Consider the following 22268-nt stretch of genomic DNA (forward strand, 5'->3'; position numbering starts at 1 on the left):
TTATTGCCAATTTGAGTTACAGATGTCATTTTTATTACATTGCAAATTTAAAAACAAACACTTACTGTTGGACTATTTAGGTCAGGAGGTGTAGACATGTCCCCAAACAAATCCATCTGGTCAACACCCTTAAAAAAGTATTTGAATTAGATTCAGATGTGTCTACTAAAAAAGATTACTTCGTATATTGTTGTGATCATTTGTTTCCTAAAGTTTAGGAAAGTAGTTGTCACAATTTAATTTCCATTTAATTAATAGATTTCATATTAAGCTATTTAGGTCAAGAAGTGTAGACATGTCTCAAATCTATCTTGTCCACATCCTTAAAAATGTTAGATTAGATTCAGGTGTGGCTACTAGAAAGATTACTTTTCTAATCTTTTTTTGACTACTTTTGTATATTGACATAGACGTTACACTAACATTTTGAAAAATAGTTGTCTCAATTGAATTTTCACACAGATTCAATACAGATTTGGTATCAGCAACATCTACAGGAAGTAGAAACCACGTTCAGATAAATAAGAACTGTCAAACATCACATATTAGTACGTACCAATTTCAGTTTGTTAGTTTGGTCATCTAGAATCATTAGGGCCTCACTCCCATTCTGAAAAGATAGCAAATATTTAAGGATTTAGTTGAGCTTTCTCTATAAAATGTATTTGTCCACTGTGTTACCTTACTAAGCAGCAATGGTTTTGGTATTCGTCTTTTAACCAAACATCTTTCATGATCAGAGTGGTCATAAACACATAGTAATAAGTGAGGTGGTAAGAGTGGTTGGGCAGGTAGCAAACAGGGGCTTACGCGCATCACGCACATGACTAACAAGAAGTAAAGATGCAATTTTACCTCAACTGCTTTGTTGGCTTCCTCTATCTAAAAAGAAAGATACATATTCAGTGATCTTCGTATTCATAGTGAAAGGGAGTTAAATACAAAAACAAGTATGCCTGTGGTTCACAGACATAAGGCAAGAATAAGTCTCGTATATTATTTCTGCCCTCCATTCCCCTCCCCTTTTCATATCAATATTAGGTTTGAGTAGAGGTACTGGATTTAAACTTGGTTGTCCTGTATATTTCCTAGAATTAATATGAATCTTGTAGAGAGAAAAAAAATAAAAGCCAAGGGGACTGGAAATTAGAAGTCCCTAACCATAAAAATCTATCCATTGCCCTACTGGGAAGAATAGGCAATACATATAGAAGCCAAATTTTCAGATCATATTTATACATAATATTAAACATAGTCCTGAATACAATTTTAAGCTTGCTTGTTTGTTTTTTTGAGACAGACTCTCGCTCTGTCACCCAGGCTGGAGCGCAGTGGCACAATCTCGGCTGACTGCAACCTCTGCCCCTCGGGTTCAAGCAATTCTCCTTGTCTCAGACTCCTGAGTAGCTGGGATTATAGGCGCCTGCCACCACCCCTGGCTAATTTTTGTAGTTTCAGTAGAGATGAGGTTTTGCCATGTTGGCCAGGCTGGTCTCGAACTCCTGACCTCAGGTGATCCACCTGCCTCTGCCTCCAGAAGTGCTGGGATTACAGGTGTGAGCCACTGCACCAGGCCAGCTTTAAATTTAATGGAGCATTAATCAGGTAGTACTTGCCTTTTTCTTTTCTTCTTCCTTTTTCTTTACATTATAGATAACTTGAAAAAGGTCTTTAAGATCAACAACTAGTGGTTCAGCCTGCAGCAAGGGAAAGCACTGTTATCAGTATTTTAATTTTAGTATTTTATTTCCTTTGTCTCCCATCAGTTATAATTCATACTGGGATTTTTTAATCTTAAAACTCCTTACTTCCCTCCCCTGACTTATTTATAGGGGATCACCACTAACCCAATCCTTACCCTTAGGTACATAAAGGACAGCAGAGTTAAAAAGTATTTAGACAAAATAAGAGGTATCATGATCATTTTCGAAGTCCTTTAAGGTTTCTGAGAATAATTCACCATTGTTCTGAAACCGGTATTCACTTTATAAGAAGGTCCATTCTCACAATCCTGTGCACACAGTAGTACATGGCTATTGATGACATTTTTTAAAGATTCCACAGGCCAATAAAAATAGTCATTATCTGAATCATTATTTAGCCCTCCTACATCCAATTATTTCCAGTAAATCTTCTAGTTGAGTGACAGACACTCCAATATCTGACAGAGTACAAGTCCCCAGGTCTATGTCAAGACTTAGAGCTCACCTGTTGCCCGGTTTTTATGGCAAAAAACTGATGTTGGCCCTCTCCTCCACACACGTAACCAAATGCCCGGTTGTCTGTCACATCACGGGCAATGAAAGAAATCTTATTTACTGGATGTTCATGCTCTATTACCTTAAAAAAAAACCATAAAGAATAATTTATTAAGAAAACCAGAATCTATTTGCAGGCTAGCACACCTAAGCCTCAGACACATATATGAAGACATATATGAAAAGGTTAAACCATTTGAAGAAAGGTTAAAGAACTAAAAAGTTTCTGGTTGAAGGCTAGAGCATTACTCTTGCTAGAAAGGGCTTCAAAAGAAAGAAGATTAGAAAACAAAAGTGGGAAGAATGTTTCTTCTTAAAATATTGATACTTTACTCGCCCTGCTTTAAAGACATGATGCCATATAGCAAGGAATGACTGAGGATTAGACGACCAAGTGAAGAGGAGACATTTAGCCCTTAAGCCAAGTCAAATAGGCCAACTTTCCCAAATCAAACACAAACTTAAATGAACAGCATAACTAAGCTAGAGGAGTGTTCACAGGGATTCATTGATGGTGGCTCAGAGTGGCCAAGGAACCATCCTATGTGTTATTGGAACAGTATTCCCAGTATGTTCTGCAGGATACCAAATACTGTCATCGAGTATTTCTCAGCCTCACCTAAACAGCCTAATACATAGTAACATAATGTAGTAATAATGACATTATGTTAATGACATAATGACTATGTCATTAACCAGGAATTATAAGGGGTGGGGACTTTATTGGCTTAGCAGTGTCTTTTCTCCTATTTTTCCCTCCTTTCTCTTGATCCTTTCAAGCAGGTAACAAGGTTCAGCTCTTCAGGGATATTTGTAGGTGGCAGAGTGTGTCTCAGCTTTTGGTCCTGAATGTCTAAGGCCACTGAAAAAATTTTATTATCTTAGAAAGCTTGAGGAGAGAGAGAAGGGTGAGAGAAACATGCCACCTTTCTCTGATGGGCTTGGGAAAATAAGAGTTGAGAGATAAAGGTGACTGATGAAGAGAGTGGTGCCTGAGGACCCCAGCACCAGCAGGCTGAGTGGGGTCCACTAGGGTGCCAGGGCCCTAGGTTTGCATAGTAGATAATGGGCACTCTAGAAAGGGGTGAACGGTAACTGGAGGTCTCCCCACAGTATCGTGATGCAAGAGAGTATTTTATAGCAATGGTAATGAGCCACACACATTTTAAAATAAATCACAGAAGGCTTGACGTACGATAAATAGCTTCCTGATAAGGCTTAAAAACAAAGCAAAATAAGTAAGACTGTTCATAAGTGATAGAACAATAGGAACCAACAAAAAATAAACAAGGTTACATCTGTGAGGTGAGAAGGCAGGGAAAAAATAAATGAAAAAGAGGTAGATGTGTTACAGGTGAGGTTCTAGCTTTAGGTTAGCTGGTACGTTCACATATAACCAATACATAAAAGTGCCACAAACTAGGGGTTAAAATTAATCTAGTTCTGTACACCTGAGGTCAAAAATATATTATATATAAAGTTTTACTTTATAAATATATATATTTATTTATATTTTAATATATATTTAAATATTTATATTGTATAAATTATATATATATTTATTTAATTTCAAAACTATATATATTTATATATTATAGACATAATGTGAAGCTAAGCCTATTAACAGACTTAATAGACTTAGATTCACATTTATTATAGAACACAAATTCAAAATAAAGTATCTTGACTTTTACCCCCATTCTGTTTTCTGCCTGTTCCTTCTGAAGATGTAATATCTGCTGTATTTGTTCCCTACAGAACTTTGAGAAAGAAGAAGGGGAGCCGAAATTCAAGTAGCAAATTGTTGGTCAGACTCAGGTGGTCAGAGAGGTATCAGCAAATGTGAATTCTTACCCCAGTTTTCTCATCAATTATTTTTATCCCAGAAAGGGAAATGTTGACCCAGATCCTTTGTTTGTGTTGTCCCTGAGACCGACCAGCTGCCGCCATTCCCTGATGAGGGTGGAAAAGCAAGAGAAGTTGAATTTTTTAAAACATTCTACAATGGTTTTAATATCAAAATTTTCCAAGTCAGTCAGCTTTGTTTTCAACCTGGTTTGCCATCGATGAAAGAATTTTGCACTTTTCATCAGGGACAGCAGGACGGCACGGAAGACGTTGAACCAGCGCATCCCTTAGTTAGCTGTGCGAACTCAGACAAGTCACTCTAAATCTCTTGGCCTCACAATAGTCACTGGTAAAGATCAACTAGAAGATCTTTAGAGATGTTTCTTCTAGGCCTTGAACTATTGAACAAGTATTATTTATTTAGTCAGTTTCACATAGTGCCATAGTACTAAATTTTAAAATTCAAAAAGCGGAAAGGCTAACACTACGGAACACCAGTGTCTAAATAGAATTCTAAATTTTATCATAACAATTCCCAGGTCTAAAACAGGATATTCCGTGCTCTCCACATATGGTCAGAGAAACAATGTACACATTTGCACATAGCTTTTATAGGAATAGAAATAAGAATAGGTTTAGTTCGTCCCAATGTTGAGTTTGCCAGAAGGAAAAGGCAGCTAGAGTCCTGTTACACTTGATAAAATTAGGTCTCTAGGACATCCCTCCAAAATGCAAACACTCACGGCTTCCCAGAAAATGGGGCACTACTGATGGATAATGTGATTAAAAGGGGTTTTCAAGTAATTGAACATAGGTCCACAAGCGCTTCTAATATAATTCCCTCTCTTGGACTTTCACTTAATATACAGATAAAGCATTCATTTCCTTTTTACCTTTAGTTTCATCATAGAGTCTTGGCTCATTTTATCCCCTCTTGCGTCTGGCACATCATCAATACCAATCAGCTTGGCCTTATATTTTACACCATCACCTTTGAACCTTGCTAAGAGATATTCATCTGTCTTTTCAGGGCCTGAGAAAAGAAAGGAATACAGGATAAAGAATGCCAGTTCTAATTATGACCAAATATGCTCTAGACTCTCCAAAATTTAAGTAGTATAAATCCTAATTATACTACAACTGATCATGTATGTAATATTCTATCCTGCCTTATTCTTACTTCCCTTGAGCAAAATCATGTTCCACAATCAATTGTGTATGGAGTTGGGGTGGGGAGAAAATAAACTCTCAGGAGTACAAAATTGACAGCATTATGGGAAACTTATGGGAATACGGGAGGTGGGAGTTGGGGACATTGTTCATCATAGCTCTTTTTAAGTCTTTAAAAGAATATAGGATGATAATATATGTATTTTTAACGTAAGAAAAATAAGCTGCAAAACAAATGACCAACATTTTAAACTATCAGTAAGGCAGAAAGGAATTATGCCTAAGTTCTCTTGAAAATTGTTAAGATAATTATCCCATCTTTCTATTGTCTTTTGCTCCTTTTACAAGGTCTGTGTATCCCATTCCCAATGAGTTCAGTAAAACCAAATGGTAAATAAAAAATAATTAATGATTGCATTATTAACTGAACAAGATGCCTATGAGTATGTCCCAGCTGGACCTAAGTGGGTGTGATCGCAGGTTTCCAGAGATGTCTTATTACATGTGGGATGAACCAGTCTCTTCTCCCAAAGTACAAGTTTCCTATTAGGAGAACTTGAGACTAAGCTGAGGTTGAAGGAAGATAAGAGCCAGCCCTTACTTTATTCTGAATCTCACATTTCTCCAGGGAAGTAGAGCTCCCTTCCTTCAAGAGGATTTCTCCATACCTTTCTTTTTTTCCTTCTTTGAGGGTGCTTTTGTTGCGGCCTGTTGGTCCGGCTGACCATTGGTGGCACCTGTCTCCACTTCGTTAGACATGGCAAGAAGGCAGGCAGCAAACCCCAGTACCAGTGAACACTTGGTGACACCAGGCGATCCGCGATGGAGAAGTCTCAAATTAACATAACCTCCCACAGACGCCTGTAGGCAGAATTTAGAGGCATATTGAGATCAGAACACAGCAGACCCAGACTTTATGCCAGAATAAGCTTACAACTAGTGACTTTCTTTTGTACTTCTTTGGACTCATTTTGTTCCTTCTCCTGCTGTATTAGACTGAAGACCGAAAGCAGGGGAGTGGGTAGGACCGTTTCCTTTGTACTTTCCAAAATGGAATATGTGTGCCTATTAGGTTTTTCTTTAAGCACTTGGTATCTGGTAACGTTTAATGATTATCTAGCTAAGCAGTTTTTATTAGAACTTTGGCATAAAAATCAAGTATTAAAGATAGGGATCGAAAACTTGCTAGGTTTCATTGCAAAACAGAAATAAATCGAATGCTGGGCCTGGTGAGATTGCAAATGCCATTTGAGATTGGACATTATAAATTTCAGTTCTTCACAAAACTGCTTAACTGTAAAGGCAGTGACTAGAGTTATGAACTGTATCTTATTCACATTGATAAATTTGTTTTAAGTATTAGGATTCTGCATATGATCCCCAGGGCTATCCAAGCACTATAAAAGACATCCTTTTTTGCCACTAACACTTATTTGTACCAGGGAAATAATGCATTGAGGGGGTGCCAATTGTGCAACTCATCTAGTACATTTTTGTGCTATTATTCAGCACCACCATCCTCCAAACAGTCTGTCCTGTGCTCTCATAACCTCTGCCCTACCCACAATGTATCATAGTAGGAGAAACAGGAAAACGCAGTCATTGTAAACCACACAGAAGTGAGCTAACTTTCCAAAAGGTTCTCTCACTTCCCAGGAGCCAATGTTTCCATATAGCTGTAGACAGATCTAGAGTGAGTAGATTAACTTTCTACACTAACTGATGACCGAAGGCAAAGAAAAGTCATTCATTGTTTTGTAATCGTTTTAAGACAACATGTGGGCTGGTACACTAACCCCTCCACAACCCAGCCTTCACCAAAAGCCCTCTGCATTCTATGGCTATACCACCCATTTAAGTGAACATTTTAATTGAAGGGCTAAGCCCACCACATAAGAATACCTGTCGTTTGTTAGATACTTAAAGAGTATCTAAATAAAAAGTAAGTCTCAAGTTTTCACTCAATTTAAATCGCACTTAGTTTGTTTACAAAGGTCAACATGTTTTCATAGGGGTCAGTACTTAATTTCTCCCACCGTGAGTTTTAAAATAGTCTTTATAATCTGAACAGTCTTTAAATATACACATTCATGCAATCTATGTATGAGTAATATTATCTGAATTGTTTCATTTGGAGATTTAGTAGTTAATTTTGCCCAAAGACACCTGGCTGGTTGGCAATCAGGGAGACAGTCTGTTTACAGATGAAAGTCTTGCATAGTAGAAGACTCAAAGTCATACTTAACTCAGGACTTAGGTGGGAACCAGGCACTACTAACCTTTTACTTGTATTAACTCTAAAAGATTCATAGTAGTCCTGTGAGTATTACTGTATCATAATATTTCATTTTCCAGAGGAAGGCCAAGGCACAGATAAAGTTTTTTTCTTTTTCCTTTTCCTTTTTTTTTTTTTTTTTTTTTTTGAGACAGAGTCTCACTCTGTCACCCAGGGTGGAGTACAGTGGCGCCATTTTGGCTCACTGCAACTTCCACCTCCTGGGTTCAAGTGATTCTCCTGTCTCAGCCTCCTGAGTAGCTGGGATTACAGGTGTGCGGCACTACACCTGGCTAAGTTTTGTATTTTCAGTAGAGACGGAGTTTCAACCATGTTAGTCAGGCCGGTCTCAAGCTCCTGACCTCGTGATCCACCCAACTTGGCCTCCCAAAGTGAAGGCACAGATATTTTAAACGACATACCTGCTAAGTGGTATAATCAGGTTTGTAACCCAGACTGTCTGGCCCCAAACCAGGGCTCAACACTGCAGTGACAAATCTCAGCTGAGAAGCTGTATTCCAGCACAGCTTCACGTAGTCCTCTTGAAATACACATGTCCATTGCATGGTTTACACACAAGTCTATTTGCTTGTCTGTCCATACACTGGACTATAATCTCCTTGAAGGTAGGATACTCATTTCTCAATGTCTGAGATATAGATGGCATTCATGTAGGTGGTAATGAGGACAATTGTAGCTATGCATATTTTCTTCCTTGCTTGTTATGTGTATACACTGGTATGTATTACCTGTTTTCTTATCTTTCTATCTTCTCTTTTAATGCAAGTATTTTTGAAGTTAAATGTACAATTTTGTCTTTAGGCAGTGAATTATTCAGATGGGACTGTGACTGAAGTCTAGGGGTGGTTAATGTAGCTCAAAGACACTAACCGTTTTCCAGAAATGAATGTGATGCCTGTTGGGTCTTTGCAGCTTCCCAGTTTGGGGAGAAGGTGAGAACATCTTTCTCGAAATGAAAGACAGTTGCACCTTTTTAGATGGAAACATTTGTGTGGCTGTCGGGGGAAAAGTTGAAAGGTGTGGAAGGGTGTATGTGGATGCTGAGTAGCTAGAGGGGTGATCTGTGCCATTTATTAAGTTGTCTCAGCTTCAGAACTACCTCTATCCCTGGTTAGTGAAGCTGGAGCTAGACTGTGCAAACATTCCTGCTTTGCCTGCTGGCTGCAGGGTGGCTCTGCCAGTAAGGGGCGCTGGAAGGAAACTGCCAAGCTGGAGAAGGGACACGGACATGTCTGCTTGCTCCACATGGACTTCCTTATGGCTTGAGGCTCCTGGGAGTATGACTCTAGTAGAGCTTCTTCACCCCAGCAGCAAGAGTTTCTTCCTAAAACAGCCCCGAATCCAGTTTTAACACTTGCAGAACTAGCCTCATCATGCCCATCTTGGAGCCACCAGCATTAGTCCTCTGGTGTACTCTCTCCAGGCCAACAGGTCCCAGGTCCTCAGATACAGAGACTCCAGTCCTAGCTGAGCAGTACTCCCTTCTCACAGGCCTCAGTAGCAGCACCATGAGACCCCCTCCTGCAAGCTTTATAAACTTTGACGGTTCCAATGTCTTACCTTTGTCCACTCAGCCCTAGAGGTGGTAGCTGCTTTCTGTAGTTTACTTACCCAGTGATGACTTGGTCTTCTCTTCTTACTCTCTCAGTTTTCTTTTTCTTTTTTTTTTTTTTTGGAGACGGAGTCTTGCTCTGTCGCCCAGGCTGGGGTGCAGTGGCCGGATCTCAGCTCACTGCAAGCTCTGCCGCCCGGGTTTACGCCATTCTCCTGCCTCAGCCTCCCGAGTAGCTGGGACTACAGGCGCCCGCTACCTCTCCCAGCTAGTTTTTTTAGTAGAGACGGGGTTTCACCGTGTTAGCCAGGATGGTCTCGATCTCCCGACCTCGTGATCCGCCCGTCTCGGCCTCCCAAAGTGCTGGAATTACAGGCTTGAGCCACCGTGCCCGGCCTACTCTCTCAGTTTTCTAGCTAACAACTTTATACGTAGTCAACACTTAATATCTGCAGTCATACAACCATGAACAAGCCTGATTTTGGAAGCTAAGCAGGGTCAGGCCTGATTAGTATTTGAATGGGAATTAATGCTTCACATTAAAATCTTTTAAAATAACTGGTGTGGACTGAACTCCAACTGACACAATGGTAAGGCTAATCTGTTTTGATTTTCCAGATCAAAAAACTATTCTTTAAGGACACCCTAAATGTGGCAGATTCAAGTGTTTCATCTGTATATTAATCCTTATATGCTTTTAAAAACCGTATTATTTTGGCTTTCAAGGCTATATTTATATACTTTGATATCTACTTTTTACTTCCTAGGCCCAGAACAAGAACTGTAACAATCTGTTCCAAAACAGAATACATTCTATTTTCTTCATGGGAGGCCATTGAAGTATATGTGACTATACCTTCAGGTCTGTCTTGCTTAGGTCAGTATTACGCTGAGTTCATCAATGCATGTGTCGATAGTAGCAGCAAGATGGCCCAGAACTGGGTTAGAATCGCTGGCTGAAAAAGTGATCTGGGCTTAAGAATTTGTTGCCCATCTTTAAAGCTGGATATGATACTTTACTGCAGGGTATTATTTCTGACATGAAAAGACTTAGCTCATTAAATTTGGCTATTTGTATTCTAACATGAGTCTATTTTAAAAGAATTTGAGAAGTGCCACAAAGAACTTTAAGGGGTTTGAGGGGAGGGAACAGTGGCATGTGGGTTTAGTCATGAAAGTAATACAAGACATAGTTTAAGACCACATATCAAATCTAGCACTGGCAAACTGGGCCAAATGGAAGCGTTCTAAGGTGAGTGGTGTTACCTTGCTATAAGTTTTTATAGCAAAAATTTCTCTGTTCAGATATTTAAATACAGCTTTTCATAGCATTGGAGTTGTTTTAAAGGTATTTGTTTTCCTTTGACTATATCCTTTCGCCATTTGGGTATAAGCAATTCCAAGGGACAAGGAAGAAAAATATGAGGAAAAGTTTAATAATATAAATTCCCTGAAGAAAATGGATGTGTATGTTGAATTGCAATAGCCAAGGGTAAGTCTCACTGTAGGCCATACAATTGAAAATGTATCTATCTTTACTTCCTGAAATGATCAGAAAGTAGACTCTGCCCATAGACTGCAAGACTACAAACCCCTTTACAAGAAAATGTTCAAGACTTGTTGCAAGATTTTAACAAAAGTGTACATCCAGTTATGCACATACTAGAGTGATAATTTACCTTTTTCCCAAGGTTTAAAGAGCAAGTCCCCATCACAGACTTGTCAAATAGGCAAGTTATCATCTAACATGCAGTAGATAGAAGGCGGCTAGCTTATAGACTTAGATCCCTCTGTAGAGATTAATTGGTTTAAACTTAATATTCAATATTCAAATGCATTACATTTGACTACCTTTCCAAACTGGGGCTCTGTCTAAGAAAGTGTCTAGCTTATGTTAAGCAACGGGGTCTGTTTAAAAGCTCTAGGATGGTAATAATCTCTTATAAAGGGAAGCAAGTAAGTGTAGCACAAGGAGGAAGTATACAGTTTTCTCACTTGTTGGGTGTAGTCTCAGGTCCCTTCAGTTCAAAAAGTGCAAAATTAGTCAGGAAATACACCCAAGGGGTGTTATCACAAGGCAAGGATTACAAATTAAAGCTCAAAAACACATAACAAGGCACACAAGCACAGTTCCCCATCTAAAAATAGCTAGTTTGTTATCCTGGTTCTCAGGGACAGGCTGTTTCCTTCATCGGAAGATTGAAAAGAGAAGTAAGATGACACATGTAAAAACAAAGGAGGATCTAAAGTTATCCTATAGTCCTGACTCCTTTTTATGGCCTCAGATAGAACAGAAAGCTATAAAGGAAACTCTGCTATATGAATAAAATTAGCTTCCATTTAAGTGAAGATCTCTAACTTGGATTTTGGACTTAATACAAATCTCCCTGAAAGAATGCAGAGACTTCCCCCCTTCTGTGGTACTAGCATCAGATGACTACGAGAGATTCTGGAGCTTGCAACATCTCTCCTGGTTTCTGAGAAGGCTCTGAGAAATTTATTCTGGAAGACTGCATGAGTCATCTTAGAATGACTACGGACTTTGTAATAATAAAAATCAGCTATTACTTAGTCCTTAGTGATTCATATAAAATGTCTAGTGCTTTCAATCCTTGAATTGCCAGCATGGTGGACAATGATTAGTCTAGGCTTTGTAGGGGTAAAGTTAGCTGACACTTCTTATATATCCTTACCCTTTCTACCAGTAGGAATGTGTTGGCATCAGCAATGGTACTGCTTAATGATTCCAAGGTTTTGAAGCAATATCATAATACAAGTGTCAACCATCCTCCCCTGTGACCCCCAAGCCTACCTTCTTACCCTAATTATACAGAGCAGGCAGGAAAAGTGCTTTGTCAGTCTCAAAATGCTGGTAAAAGGAATAACTTGAGTTAAGGACTTAGTGGTAGCTCCATTCCACAGATGGTGGTGAATTTATTTTTAACATTAAGGGGAATGGTACAAACACCTAGTATACCAACTACTAAGAACACTTATCCCAAAAGGCCTATGAAACAGAATGTCTCTCTTCTTCTTTTTTTTTTTTTTTTTGAGATGGAGTCTTGCTTTGTTGTCCAGGCTGGAATGCAGTGGCGCAATCTTGGCTTACTGCAACCTCTGCCTCCCAGGTTCAAGCCATTCTCCTGCCTCAGCCTCCCGAGTAGCTGCAATTACAGCTACTCGCCACCATGCCCAGCTATTTTTTTGTATTTTTAGTAGAGACAGGGTTTCACCATGTTGGCCAGGCTGGTCTCAAACTCCTGACCTCAGGTGATCCACCTGTCTCAGCCTCCCAGAGTGCAGGCATTACAGGTGTGAGCTACCGCACCCAGCCGAATGTGTCTCTATTTTATGAATAATGAAATGGACACAGCAACACAAAATCAATCCCTCATAAGTCATTGGGTTCAAAGTGAGCATAGTCTGTGTTTCCTCTTCTCTTACATATACTGTCTCTCTTGCCTTTGCTTGAATCTCACTGATTTTAACCTTTATTTTATAAGCTACTTTCAAAAAGTCATCATCCCACTGACATTAACCTACCATTAATTTTTCAGAACAAGCCACATAAAATAGACACAGGGAAAGGAATTAAGGAGACTCAAGAAGAAAGCAACATGAACTTATTTGTTTAGAATGTCCAGTACTTTGTACTGGACAGAGAATGTGCTTCCTTGTTTCTTTGAACTTTCTGCCTGCCTCAGCTAAAGTGCGGAATTAGGGTGACATGTGAAATATTAACCTCTAAGACAGACCTCGGGGTCCAAGAGGGCAGCAAACAGCCTTTACCGCTATCTTCAAAGTAGCCCTTTAAGAATAGGGGTCATTACCAGCGATGCTGTAGCAAAGTTAGACTGTTTCTGACACTTTATGCAAATCCTTTCTCCTTTAACTGCTTGTTTGGATTCTTATGCTTTTAGGAAGGCTCTTCTACTTTGCAAAGACCAACTTGAGCAGACAGTAAGACTTTTACAGCCTGTTTCACTGAGGAATGAGACTATGCTAATGCATACTGAAAAGGAGTCCTTAGAAGATTTTCTTGTAAATGCTGACACTGCTGTAGGGGCCTCACTAACAGAACAAGCCCGAGTCAATGAGCTATACACAAGTTATGCATTTACAGCGAGGAGGTATCATTGCCTTTAACCTTTGAAAATGATATGGCAGGACTTAGAGGACTTATTAAACCTTGAACCAAGATGCTTTCCCTGTTTTTGGAACCAAGTCAGGCCAGAGTTAAGATTCTCTTATACAGTTAATTTTGGGTAGAGGTGGGATAGCATAGCAGCTAATAGCTCAGGCTTAGGAGTCCCACCTACCCAGGATTCATCATTTCCTTGCTCTGTGGCTTGAGGCAATTTATCTAATGTTTATTTCTTCACCTGTAAAATAAGAATATAGTTTGCTGAGCTGTTAGGAAAAAATTCAGAAAGAATTTACGTAGAGACACCTGTACCTGGCTTAGAAAGTGCTTAACAAATGGTAGTTGTATTAGTCTGTTCTCACACTGCTGTTAAAGACATACCTGAGACTGGGTGATTTATAAAGAAAAAAAAGGTTTAATGGACTCACAGTTCCACACAGCTGGGGAGGCCTCACAGTCATGGAGGCAGACAAGAATGACAGCCAATTGCAAATGGGAAACCACTTTGAAAACCATCAATCTCATGAGACTTATTCACTACCAAGAGAACAGTATGGGGAAAACTGCCCCCGTGATTTAATTATCTCCTACCAGGTCCCTCCCACAATACATGGGGATTATGGGAGCCACAATTCAAGATGAGATTTGGGTGGAGACAAAGGCAAACCATATCAGTAGCTACTATTAAACCAAAGCTAGGTCACAGAAGCTATGTGCTGTGCAGTCTTGTGCTCTTTCCAACATTGCATTTCCACAGTAAGTGTTTAAACACTTTGAGAGCAATAAGAACCTATACTCAAATTACTAATAAGTGGAAACGTGGAATGGTGTAATACTTTATTTATTTATTTATTTATTTTGAGACAGAGTCTTGTTCTTGTTGCCCAGGCTGGAGTGCAGTGGTGCGATCTCAGCTCACTACAACCTCCACCTCCTGGGTTCAAGTGATTCTCCTGCCTCACCCTCCCAAGTAGCTGGGTTTACAGGCATCAGCCACCATGCCTGGCTAATTTTTTGTATTTTCAGTAGAGACAGGGTTTCACTGTTGGCCAGGCTGGTCTTGAACTCCTGACCTCAGGTGATCCACCCGCCTTGGCCTCTCAAAATGTTGGGATTTCAGGCATGACCCACTGCACCCAGTCTAGCACTTTAATTAGTAAAGCCCAGGTGGAAAAGTGAGAGGGTTTGCCAATGTAAGAGCCACCTCCTGCCCAGCTCTGCCTTCTGAGCCTACCAAAGTTGGGTTCTGATGGGAACAGACTCTGGGAACAAAATCTACTCTAAGTTACCCAGAGAGCCCTGTTCCAATGAATCCTGAGTCAAAATTCATACCTACATCATTATCACGGGCAGTTTAGAAGATCTGCTTCACATCATCTGAGAAAATTTTACTGTGGAGCTCTTAAAACATTGATATTCATATCATACCCAGATAAATCAGATCACAGTCTCTGGGCATAGAGACCCAGGTATCAATATATTTTAAAGATTCCTAGATCACTCCAATGTACTGACCTATGTGAGGTCCAATGGTCTATTTTAACAGCCCTTTGTCTGCTTAAAGAAATACCAAGTGGGTTAGACTTGAGCTGGAAGAAAACTAGGGAATAATTTGGCCACATCATCTTATAACAATTAGAAAACTGAGGGCAAGAAAGAGAGTTTGACTTGTCTAATTGTGAAACAGCTGGAGGGGACAAAGCTGGCACCAGGAAAGATCTAGCATGAGACTCTAATGCCTTATTCCTAGAAATTACACATGTCTGTTTTTAAAAACAGGATGTACAAAGCCCATTGCATGGGGACTGAACCAAGAATGCCTTCCATTTAGTAGATATACCAAGCAAAAGAACAAGAAGATAGCTTAGCAGGGTAATTTGAACATGGTATTTAATAGATATTTTCTGAATCAAAATAGAAAAAGGATTTTACATGGACTAATTATATATTGTCACTAGATTCCTTTTTGCCTAGGTAGCAGGAGTTACTTAGTCAAGCTGTCTCATTAATACTGATTTGGGTGTTTTGCCTAAGTCTGAGGCTTGCAGATCAAAGCATTTAAATTTATTTCAGTACATTCTCTACTATTCAGTGCTTGGCCTTTAAGTTTTAGCTTTTTCTATTTTTGTTTGTTTGTTTTTTGAGCATGATAGGAAGTCTAAGCTCTTGAATTGGTAACTTTCAATACTCTGGACTCATTATAACCAGTCCTAATTTTGTACCCACCTCTACCCATTTTGTTTTTTTAAATAACTTGTTATTAGGAATGTATCTTATTGGAGCATAAGAAACAGTCCTCACCATAAAGAAAGTTTAGGAGAGTTTAAACTTTAAAGAAGCTTCATGCATCCAAATAGGGGCACATTCTTTGTTTTTTGTTTTTTGAGACAGAGTCCTGCTCTGTCGCCCAGGCTGGAGTGCAGTGGCGTGATCTCAGCTCACTGCAACCTCCACCTCCTGGGTTCAAGCGATTCTCCTGCCTCAACCTCCCGAGTAGCTGAGACTACAGGGGCCCACCACTAGGCCCAGCTAATTTTTGCATTTTTAGGAGAGACAGGGTCTCACTATGTTGGTCAGGCTGGTCTCAAACTCCTAGCCTCAGGCAATCCACCTGCCTCAGCCTTCCAAAGTGCTGGGATTATAGGCATGAGCCACCGTGCCTGGCCTTTAGACTGGGCAGTGCCGCCCAATTCACTGCAAGTGTCTGAAAGTGTTCATAAGTTGAACAGAAGTATTAAGGTTATGATCAGTTTTGCAATTGTGTTTTTGCTTTGTTGTTTCAGCACAAGTGCTATTCGTTTGAGCGCTTAACTGCACTAGAGTTGGAAAAAATAGAAAGTGTAGTCTTCACAGTGAGAACATGCTCTGGCCTCTCGGCAAAGCTGGGTGTAAGTTAATATGCTTGTATGAACACAGACATGCAGAGACGATTGATTCTAGAATCCTTCTTTACACTTATTCAGGTTCTAAGAAAGACAGCAGTGTCAGAATGTCCTTTTGGTCTTTTGATCATGTGGAATTTTTGTGAATATGGACATATGAGGCTTGAGCTTGAATTAATTGGCATTAGAGAGTATATACCCATTTCAGCTTAAATGTCCCATTTCAGCTTTAATGTGGGAGAAGAAACATATTCTACTCCAGTTCTCAAGTATAACCTCCTCTGGCTTAAACTAAACAGAACGGGAATCCAACTTTCTCCTTTAACTCACTTCTACAAAGGGAAGGAAGTGACATTGAAACTTTAGTTTAGGGAAACTACAGAGGTTAAAAATCATACTGCTGTCATTGTCTTACATTGCTGGCACTGAATCATTTGGGCTGTGATCTGCTTTACATCAGGGATCATTTGGTACGTGAGCTTCGTATATCTCAAGCGAGCTAGGTAGGACAATGTTGTGGGCACAACTTGACATGGAAATGGGGAATTACGGTCTAGTGCACAGCATGCTGCAACATAGCTTTTGCAGAGCTCTGTATTTGGAGGCTGCTAGCCACCGATGCTGCATAATTCTTTCATTATATGGTATGTCTTTCCTTATATGCTGTTCTCCCTTTTGTACTTGTCCCTGGGAAGTGATGTAAAGAAGAGAGATTGACAAGGTAATGACTATATCCTTGAGCCCAGAGTTGTGATATTAAATGTCATCTCAAACCACCCCACTGGCTGCTTCTCTTTCTACTTACAGAAATATCAAGTCACCTATGGAAGGAGCCATGAGTGGTTCCCATTACTTCTGAGGAAAAGCTATCATGAAACCTTTGTTCTGGGAAAAAGGATAATATGGCGTTATTAGGGGGTTGGAGGAGTTTGGCAAAGGCTACTCTTTCCCATATACTTCAGGCTTTAGAGCTCAAAGGTATCTGGGAACCTGGTGAACAAGTCTGTAGAGTAAGCTGAGGTGCTTCTGGGAAATGGTCAATGGGCTGAAGTGGTCTGACACTGGGGAGGGCCCAAGGGAAGAATCCCCATAACAGGAAGGTGGGTAGTCTTAACTAAAGACCTGGGACAAGGTGTCCAATCTGACCCAGCCAAGCAGACCCGGGCAGCATGGGCATGCCTTGGTACAGTGGCTGGTGGGTGGCATGCCTTATCACATTGAAAGAGCCGTGTGACCAGAGGGCCTGTAGGGACACGGCGGAACTCTGCTGAGCACTTCCCATACCTGGAGATGCTACTGCAGGACCAGAGATGGTCACACCTGCCCCAGTCACCAGAGCACTTTCTTCAGTGGCTAAACCCCACAAGGTTTTGGTGGTAGCCCAGTCTCTTGCACTAGGTGACTGTGTTGAGGCTGAAGACACCACACCGTGGTGACAGCAGCAGGAGGGCACCCTCATAGGAGACCCCAAGAGCAGGAGGGCTTGGTATTTCTAGTTTTGAAGTGATATTAATCAGAACATATACCAAGAAAGCACTTTTGGAAGAAGATTTTAGAAAGCTAAAGTGTTCATAGGCAACTGGAATGGGTCAATAGAATAAACCAGTTTTAAAATTTGAATTTTGAAGAACTCTATTTTGTATCATTTGATGGTAAAGTAGGACATTGTATTTTATTCTGCTTCCCTCCCACCCTAAATCCAAGGGCACAGAATATTCTAAAGAATGAACAACTTACGTGAAAAATATTAGAGTTTTAATGTTAAAAAGAAATACTACTGACATAGAAACCTCTAGAATTTTTCTATTGCGGTGTCTTTGGGGCAGTGACTTGACGGGAAGCACTCTGGAACTGATACAAAACACAGTAAATGCATGAGTTTTACTTTAAATTTGGCATCTAAATATACAATGTATTATGCTTGATCCTGGCAGGAAAAGGTAGTCAAAAAGTTAAGACTCAGAGGCAACACACTCACACCATTCATAGCTTTTACTACAATTCTCCCTCGTCATATACTTACCCAAACTAACCCAGCAAATGTTTTACTGTTTTCATGTCTGTCCTTTCTAAGCTAGGTTAGCTATTTCTACGAAAGATAACTCCTTTTCTTATTTCCGTGCTAGGTTTTTTGTTTGTTTGTTTGGTTTGTTGAGTCTCTCTCTGTCGCCCAGGCTGGAGTGCGGTGGCAGGATCTCAGCTCACTGCAACCTCCGCCTCCCAGGTTCAAGCGATTTTCCTGTCTCAGCCTCCCGAGAAGCTGGGACTACAGGTGCTAATTTTTCTATTTTTAGTAGAGACAGGGTTTCACCATTTTGGCCAGGCTGGTCTCAAACTCCCGCCTCAGCCTCCCAAAGTGCTGGGATTACAGGCGTGAGCCACTATGCCCGGCCCACCATGCCAGTTTTAAAATGAATTATACAAATAATCTTGGCAGTTTGTTTCCTAGAATATACAACATTAGGTTGTGCATTCTCATCCCTGTATGAAATCATCCTGAATTCAGTCAACATAGATGTGCAGCATACGTCACTTGTGGACTTCAAGTTACAATCATTTCTTCATCCACGTCCCTCTGTGACTTCACCTATGATGCATATGCATATAAATCCTCATTGTTAAAAACTTCCCACTTTCTATTCAAGTGCTATGACAGTAGTCAGCTTGAAAGTCTATGCTGATGTTAGAAGAGTTTTTTAAAAGCGTGTTATTTAGAAGCATCTGTGCTACCAACATTAAGCTATAAATGAAGGGCCACATACACTAGTACAATTATTTTATGATATATACCACACCAGGCGACTTTAAAACAAGTAGGTAATCTTAAACTTCTCCACTTCCAAAAACCAGTGCAAGAAATACTGCCTGACATTTGGTTTCTTCTTTAATAGCCTGGCTAAATTATATAAAATCCCAATGTGGTTTCCCTTTCCAGGCAAAGCCCCACATTCACATAATCCTCAAAGCCATTGCTTGAGTGTTGCTGTACCCTTTCTGCAACTCATGTTTCAAGGATACGCTGTTTAAAGAGTTTGAAGGAAGAAGAATCCAGCTGCCTTGTAAATCTGCACAGAGCAAACTAGGGGGTACATAGTGATTGTATACAGAGAGTGGAACTCATTTTTTGTTTCATTTCTGTATAGAGAGCAAAACTATGAAAATACTTCTTACAGTTATGCAGACTCAAAACAAGATCAGTTTAGCTTATCTAATTCTAATATGTTGTCTCTAGGTTCCAGGTGGCATGCCGTTTGTGTTGATGTTCAACCTACCCATAGAGTTGGCATTAACCTTCCATGAGAGACTTGGCACTGGATCACATTCCCACATCTGGTATGATCTGTTCGAGTTGGGGAAGACATCCACAACCAACACTGCAGTTAGGCTTCATCTCCAGGAATACTGGTTGCCTTGCTAATCCCAGTGGCTATGAATAGCTATGTTTGTTTTGATTTTAAACTGCTTACTATTTACTGTTATCTGGTGTGCTCAAAATATTATCATTTAAGAAATAGTTCTTCCATGATTTAGTTAATTTCCTTTAGACAAGACGTGGTTGCTTTCAAATTAGATGAAGGAAAAAGGAGTCACTTAAAAATAAAAAGTGACTTGGTCTTTATTTGTCAGATTTCAGGTTTACAGAGAACCAGCAACCTGACAACCAGCCATCTCTCCTCTTGACACCAGTGTTCAAGCAGGCTGAAGGTCAGAATCTTGGCAGTTTGTTTCCTGGAATGTGTAACATTGGATTGTGCTTCCTAAAAGGTCAGGAGAGCTCTTCTACAAGTAAGAATATATTCCTCATTTACTTATTCCTTGGTTACTGGGCAAATCAGATGGGTTAATGGATAAGAAACCCCTGGGTAATTTTAGGTTTTTGTATACAAGGGAGAGAGGTGAATCTGTCAAATTGGTGTCTTGCTTTTTGTGATCATATAGTAATACCACATGAGCTGAATTCCAGATCCAAAAGAAGGTCTCCCAATGGTTAGCCTACCTGCTTGAAATTGTGCTTATGATTATTAAAAAAAAAAAAAAAAAAAAACCTCTAAAAAGCTGCTGCAGATTGAGTACAAGATGAACAAAACTGGCAGAAATGCACAAGTATTCTTGAGCTAAAGTTCACATCTGTCATTATTCTCTCATCTGTTGGGAAATAGTATTGGAACAAATATGTTTTGTGGGAATAAATAAATGCACTTTTAAACTGAGGGATGTGAAAATTCCAAATGACAGTATTCTAGTTTCTGCTGAATTAAACAGGTTAGCTGTTGCACAACTGGAGCAATTACATTGAACAACAAAGTGTTCTAATGTATTGAAATATCTGTATACAGTTCAGCAACTGCAGAAATAGATGAGCATAGAAAGGTTCAATTATTAATACAACAAAACACCTACCACTTAATATCAGAATTTTGCTTATAAAGTCTGTGAGACAGGTTTTGTTTCACAACTTCTTTATATAAATCCAAGTTTACATACCTAAAATCACATCTGTTAGTATCATGTAAGTAATCACCATTGATTGGTCTATGCTTTCACAAACATGGCTAGACATCTGTCTTTGGGATCAGGAAGCACACTCAGCAAGTTTGGAAGCATAATTCAAGGAACCTTGTATCTAGAAGAGATTTCAGAAAAGAACTACTCCTTGGTGACCCCAACCATTAAACATTGTTCCTAATCCAGAGAAGACCTCAGGAATTCAATTTCTATACCACTTTTGACAAGTCATTTAAATGACCTCTAGAGATAAGATTAAAATGAATGATAGTGTTTCGGAGAACTAAGACTTCTTAAGAATGAATATATATTAAATAGCTCACACATCTTCTTTCTTGGTTGTAATACTCCAAGAACACAAGGACAGATCTCAAGTTTCACCTTAATCTGTAGAGATTTCAGAAAGTTTATTCTAGGATTTATAGAGGGACTTTGAAGATTTTCTAATGTGTATACTCCACTGGATTGTTTTCTTTAGTCATCTCTTTTAGTCATCTCTAATTAATTCAGGGCTAGGGATGGGGAAAAAATAAACTTTGTATAGGTTGCATAAAAACAAGATATCCTGGAAAAGCTACCTGGTTATGTCACTAGGCAACAGTTTCAAAGGCTCAAGTCTCGAATACTCCATTTACATTTTTTAAGATAAGCTCTTGAAATGGTATTAACCATTTTGGTATTAACAAATTTTGAGGATCGTAGAAAAAATCTAGTTTTCTTCCCCAAAGGCAACATCGTATTCTTCTTACTTTTGATCTGGACATAATCTGTAAGATTGAAGTAATTAGTATCTTAACTTTATATTAATTGAAGTAATAGCCCATTCAAGATGTTTGTTTCTTATAAACCTTATACTACTGACCTGATAAACAACTCCGTTGGGATATTTTAAAAGGTAATGCATTAATTAAACAAATCGTCATATCATAGGGCACCAAATACACTGCTACTTCCCTAAGGGCTTAACTTATTTGACAAGAAAAATTTATATATTAGGACTATTTAGTTTTTCTGGTTTTCTAAGCTATGAAGACTCATGTATTAGATCTGTGTGTGTATCTTTTAAAATGTGTTATTCAGAATCATCTCCAGCTATAGATAGTTTTACAGTGCATCTAGTACTGGCCAACTCTCTACTCCTTCCATGTTAAATGAGTTTGGTTTATGTTAACAGTGAGATTACTATCTAACTATCCTGTTTAAAAAAAAAAAAAGAATTATATTATTTTCTAGTTTCCAGAGTACTGACTAGAAATTGTATTATTTTTCCTTTTCACTAAAATTTATCATCTACAAAGCTGCCTGGCCCTCAGTGTCACACATACCGCATTAACGGTCCAGGTTTGACTTTAGGGCAAAAGGTTGGTTTAAAAATCTGACTTACCACTGGGAGACTTTCCCAGAGTAAGCAGATGGGATGAGGGTTCTTTCTCCAGGCCTGTTGAATACACACCAGTCTTTAAGATAATTAATCATGGGGGTACCACTCTGGTTTCTAGTTCTAGCATGAGGTGAACTAATAGGAATGGTTCTTTATCAAATGACACTTAGTTGATTGTCAGCAGAGACCTCCTGGCCCTTTATGAAATATTCATATTTATATTGAACTAAA

General features: G+C 39.4%; 1 protein-coding gene across 3 annotated transcripts in view; it reads right to left on the reverse strand.

Annotated features, from left to right (window-relative positions):
- The window catches only part of DAB2 (Dab, mitogen-responsive phosphoprotein, homolog 2 (Drosophila)), a 53441-nt gene that overhangs the window by 16532 nt on the left and 14641 nt on the right, over positions 1-22268 (reverse strand). The window contains exons 1-9 of one of the 3 annotated variants that reach the window (XM_011944403.1): positions 19423-19880; positions 5945-6137; positions 5000-5139; positions 4113-4211; positions 2209-2340; positions 1617-1697; positions 856-882; positions 557-610; positions 66-128 (exon numbers count right to left, since the gene is read on the reverse strand). In XM_011944403.1, the coding sequence (XP_011799793.1) occupies positions 66-128; positions 557-610; positions 856-882; positions 1617-1697; positions 2209-2340; positions 4113-4211; positions 5000-5139; positions 5945-6137; positions 19423-19512 (879 nt within the window). In that variant the 5' untranslated portion in view covers positions 19513-19880. Of the gene's footprint in view, positions 1-65; positions 129-556; positions 611-855; positions 883-1616; positions 1698-2208; positions 2341-4112; positions 4212-4999; positions 5140-5944; positions 6138-19422; positions 19881-22268 lie in introns of those variants that run through there. The other 2 variants (XM_011944404.1, XM_011944405.1) reach the window with 2 other exon arrangements.

This window comes from Colobus angolensis, unplaced genomic scaffold, assembly GCF_000951035.1.
Source record: "Colobus angolensis palliatus isolate OR3802 unplaced genomic scaffold, Cang.pa_1.0 Scaffold230, whole genome shotgun sequence".
NCBI lineage: Eukaryota > Metazoa > Chordata > Mammalia > Primates > Cercopithecidae > Colobus > Colobus angolensis.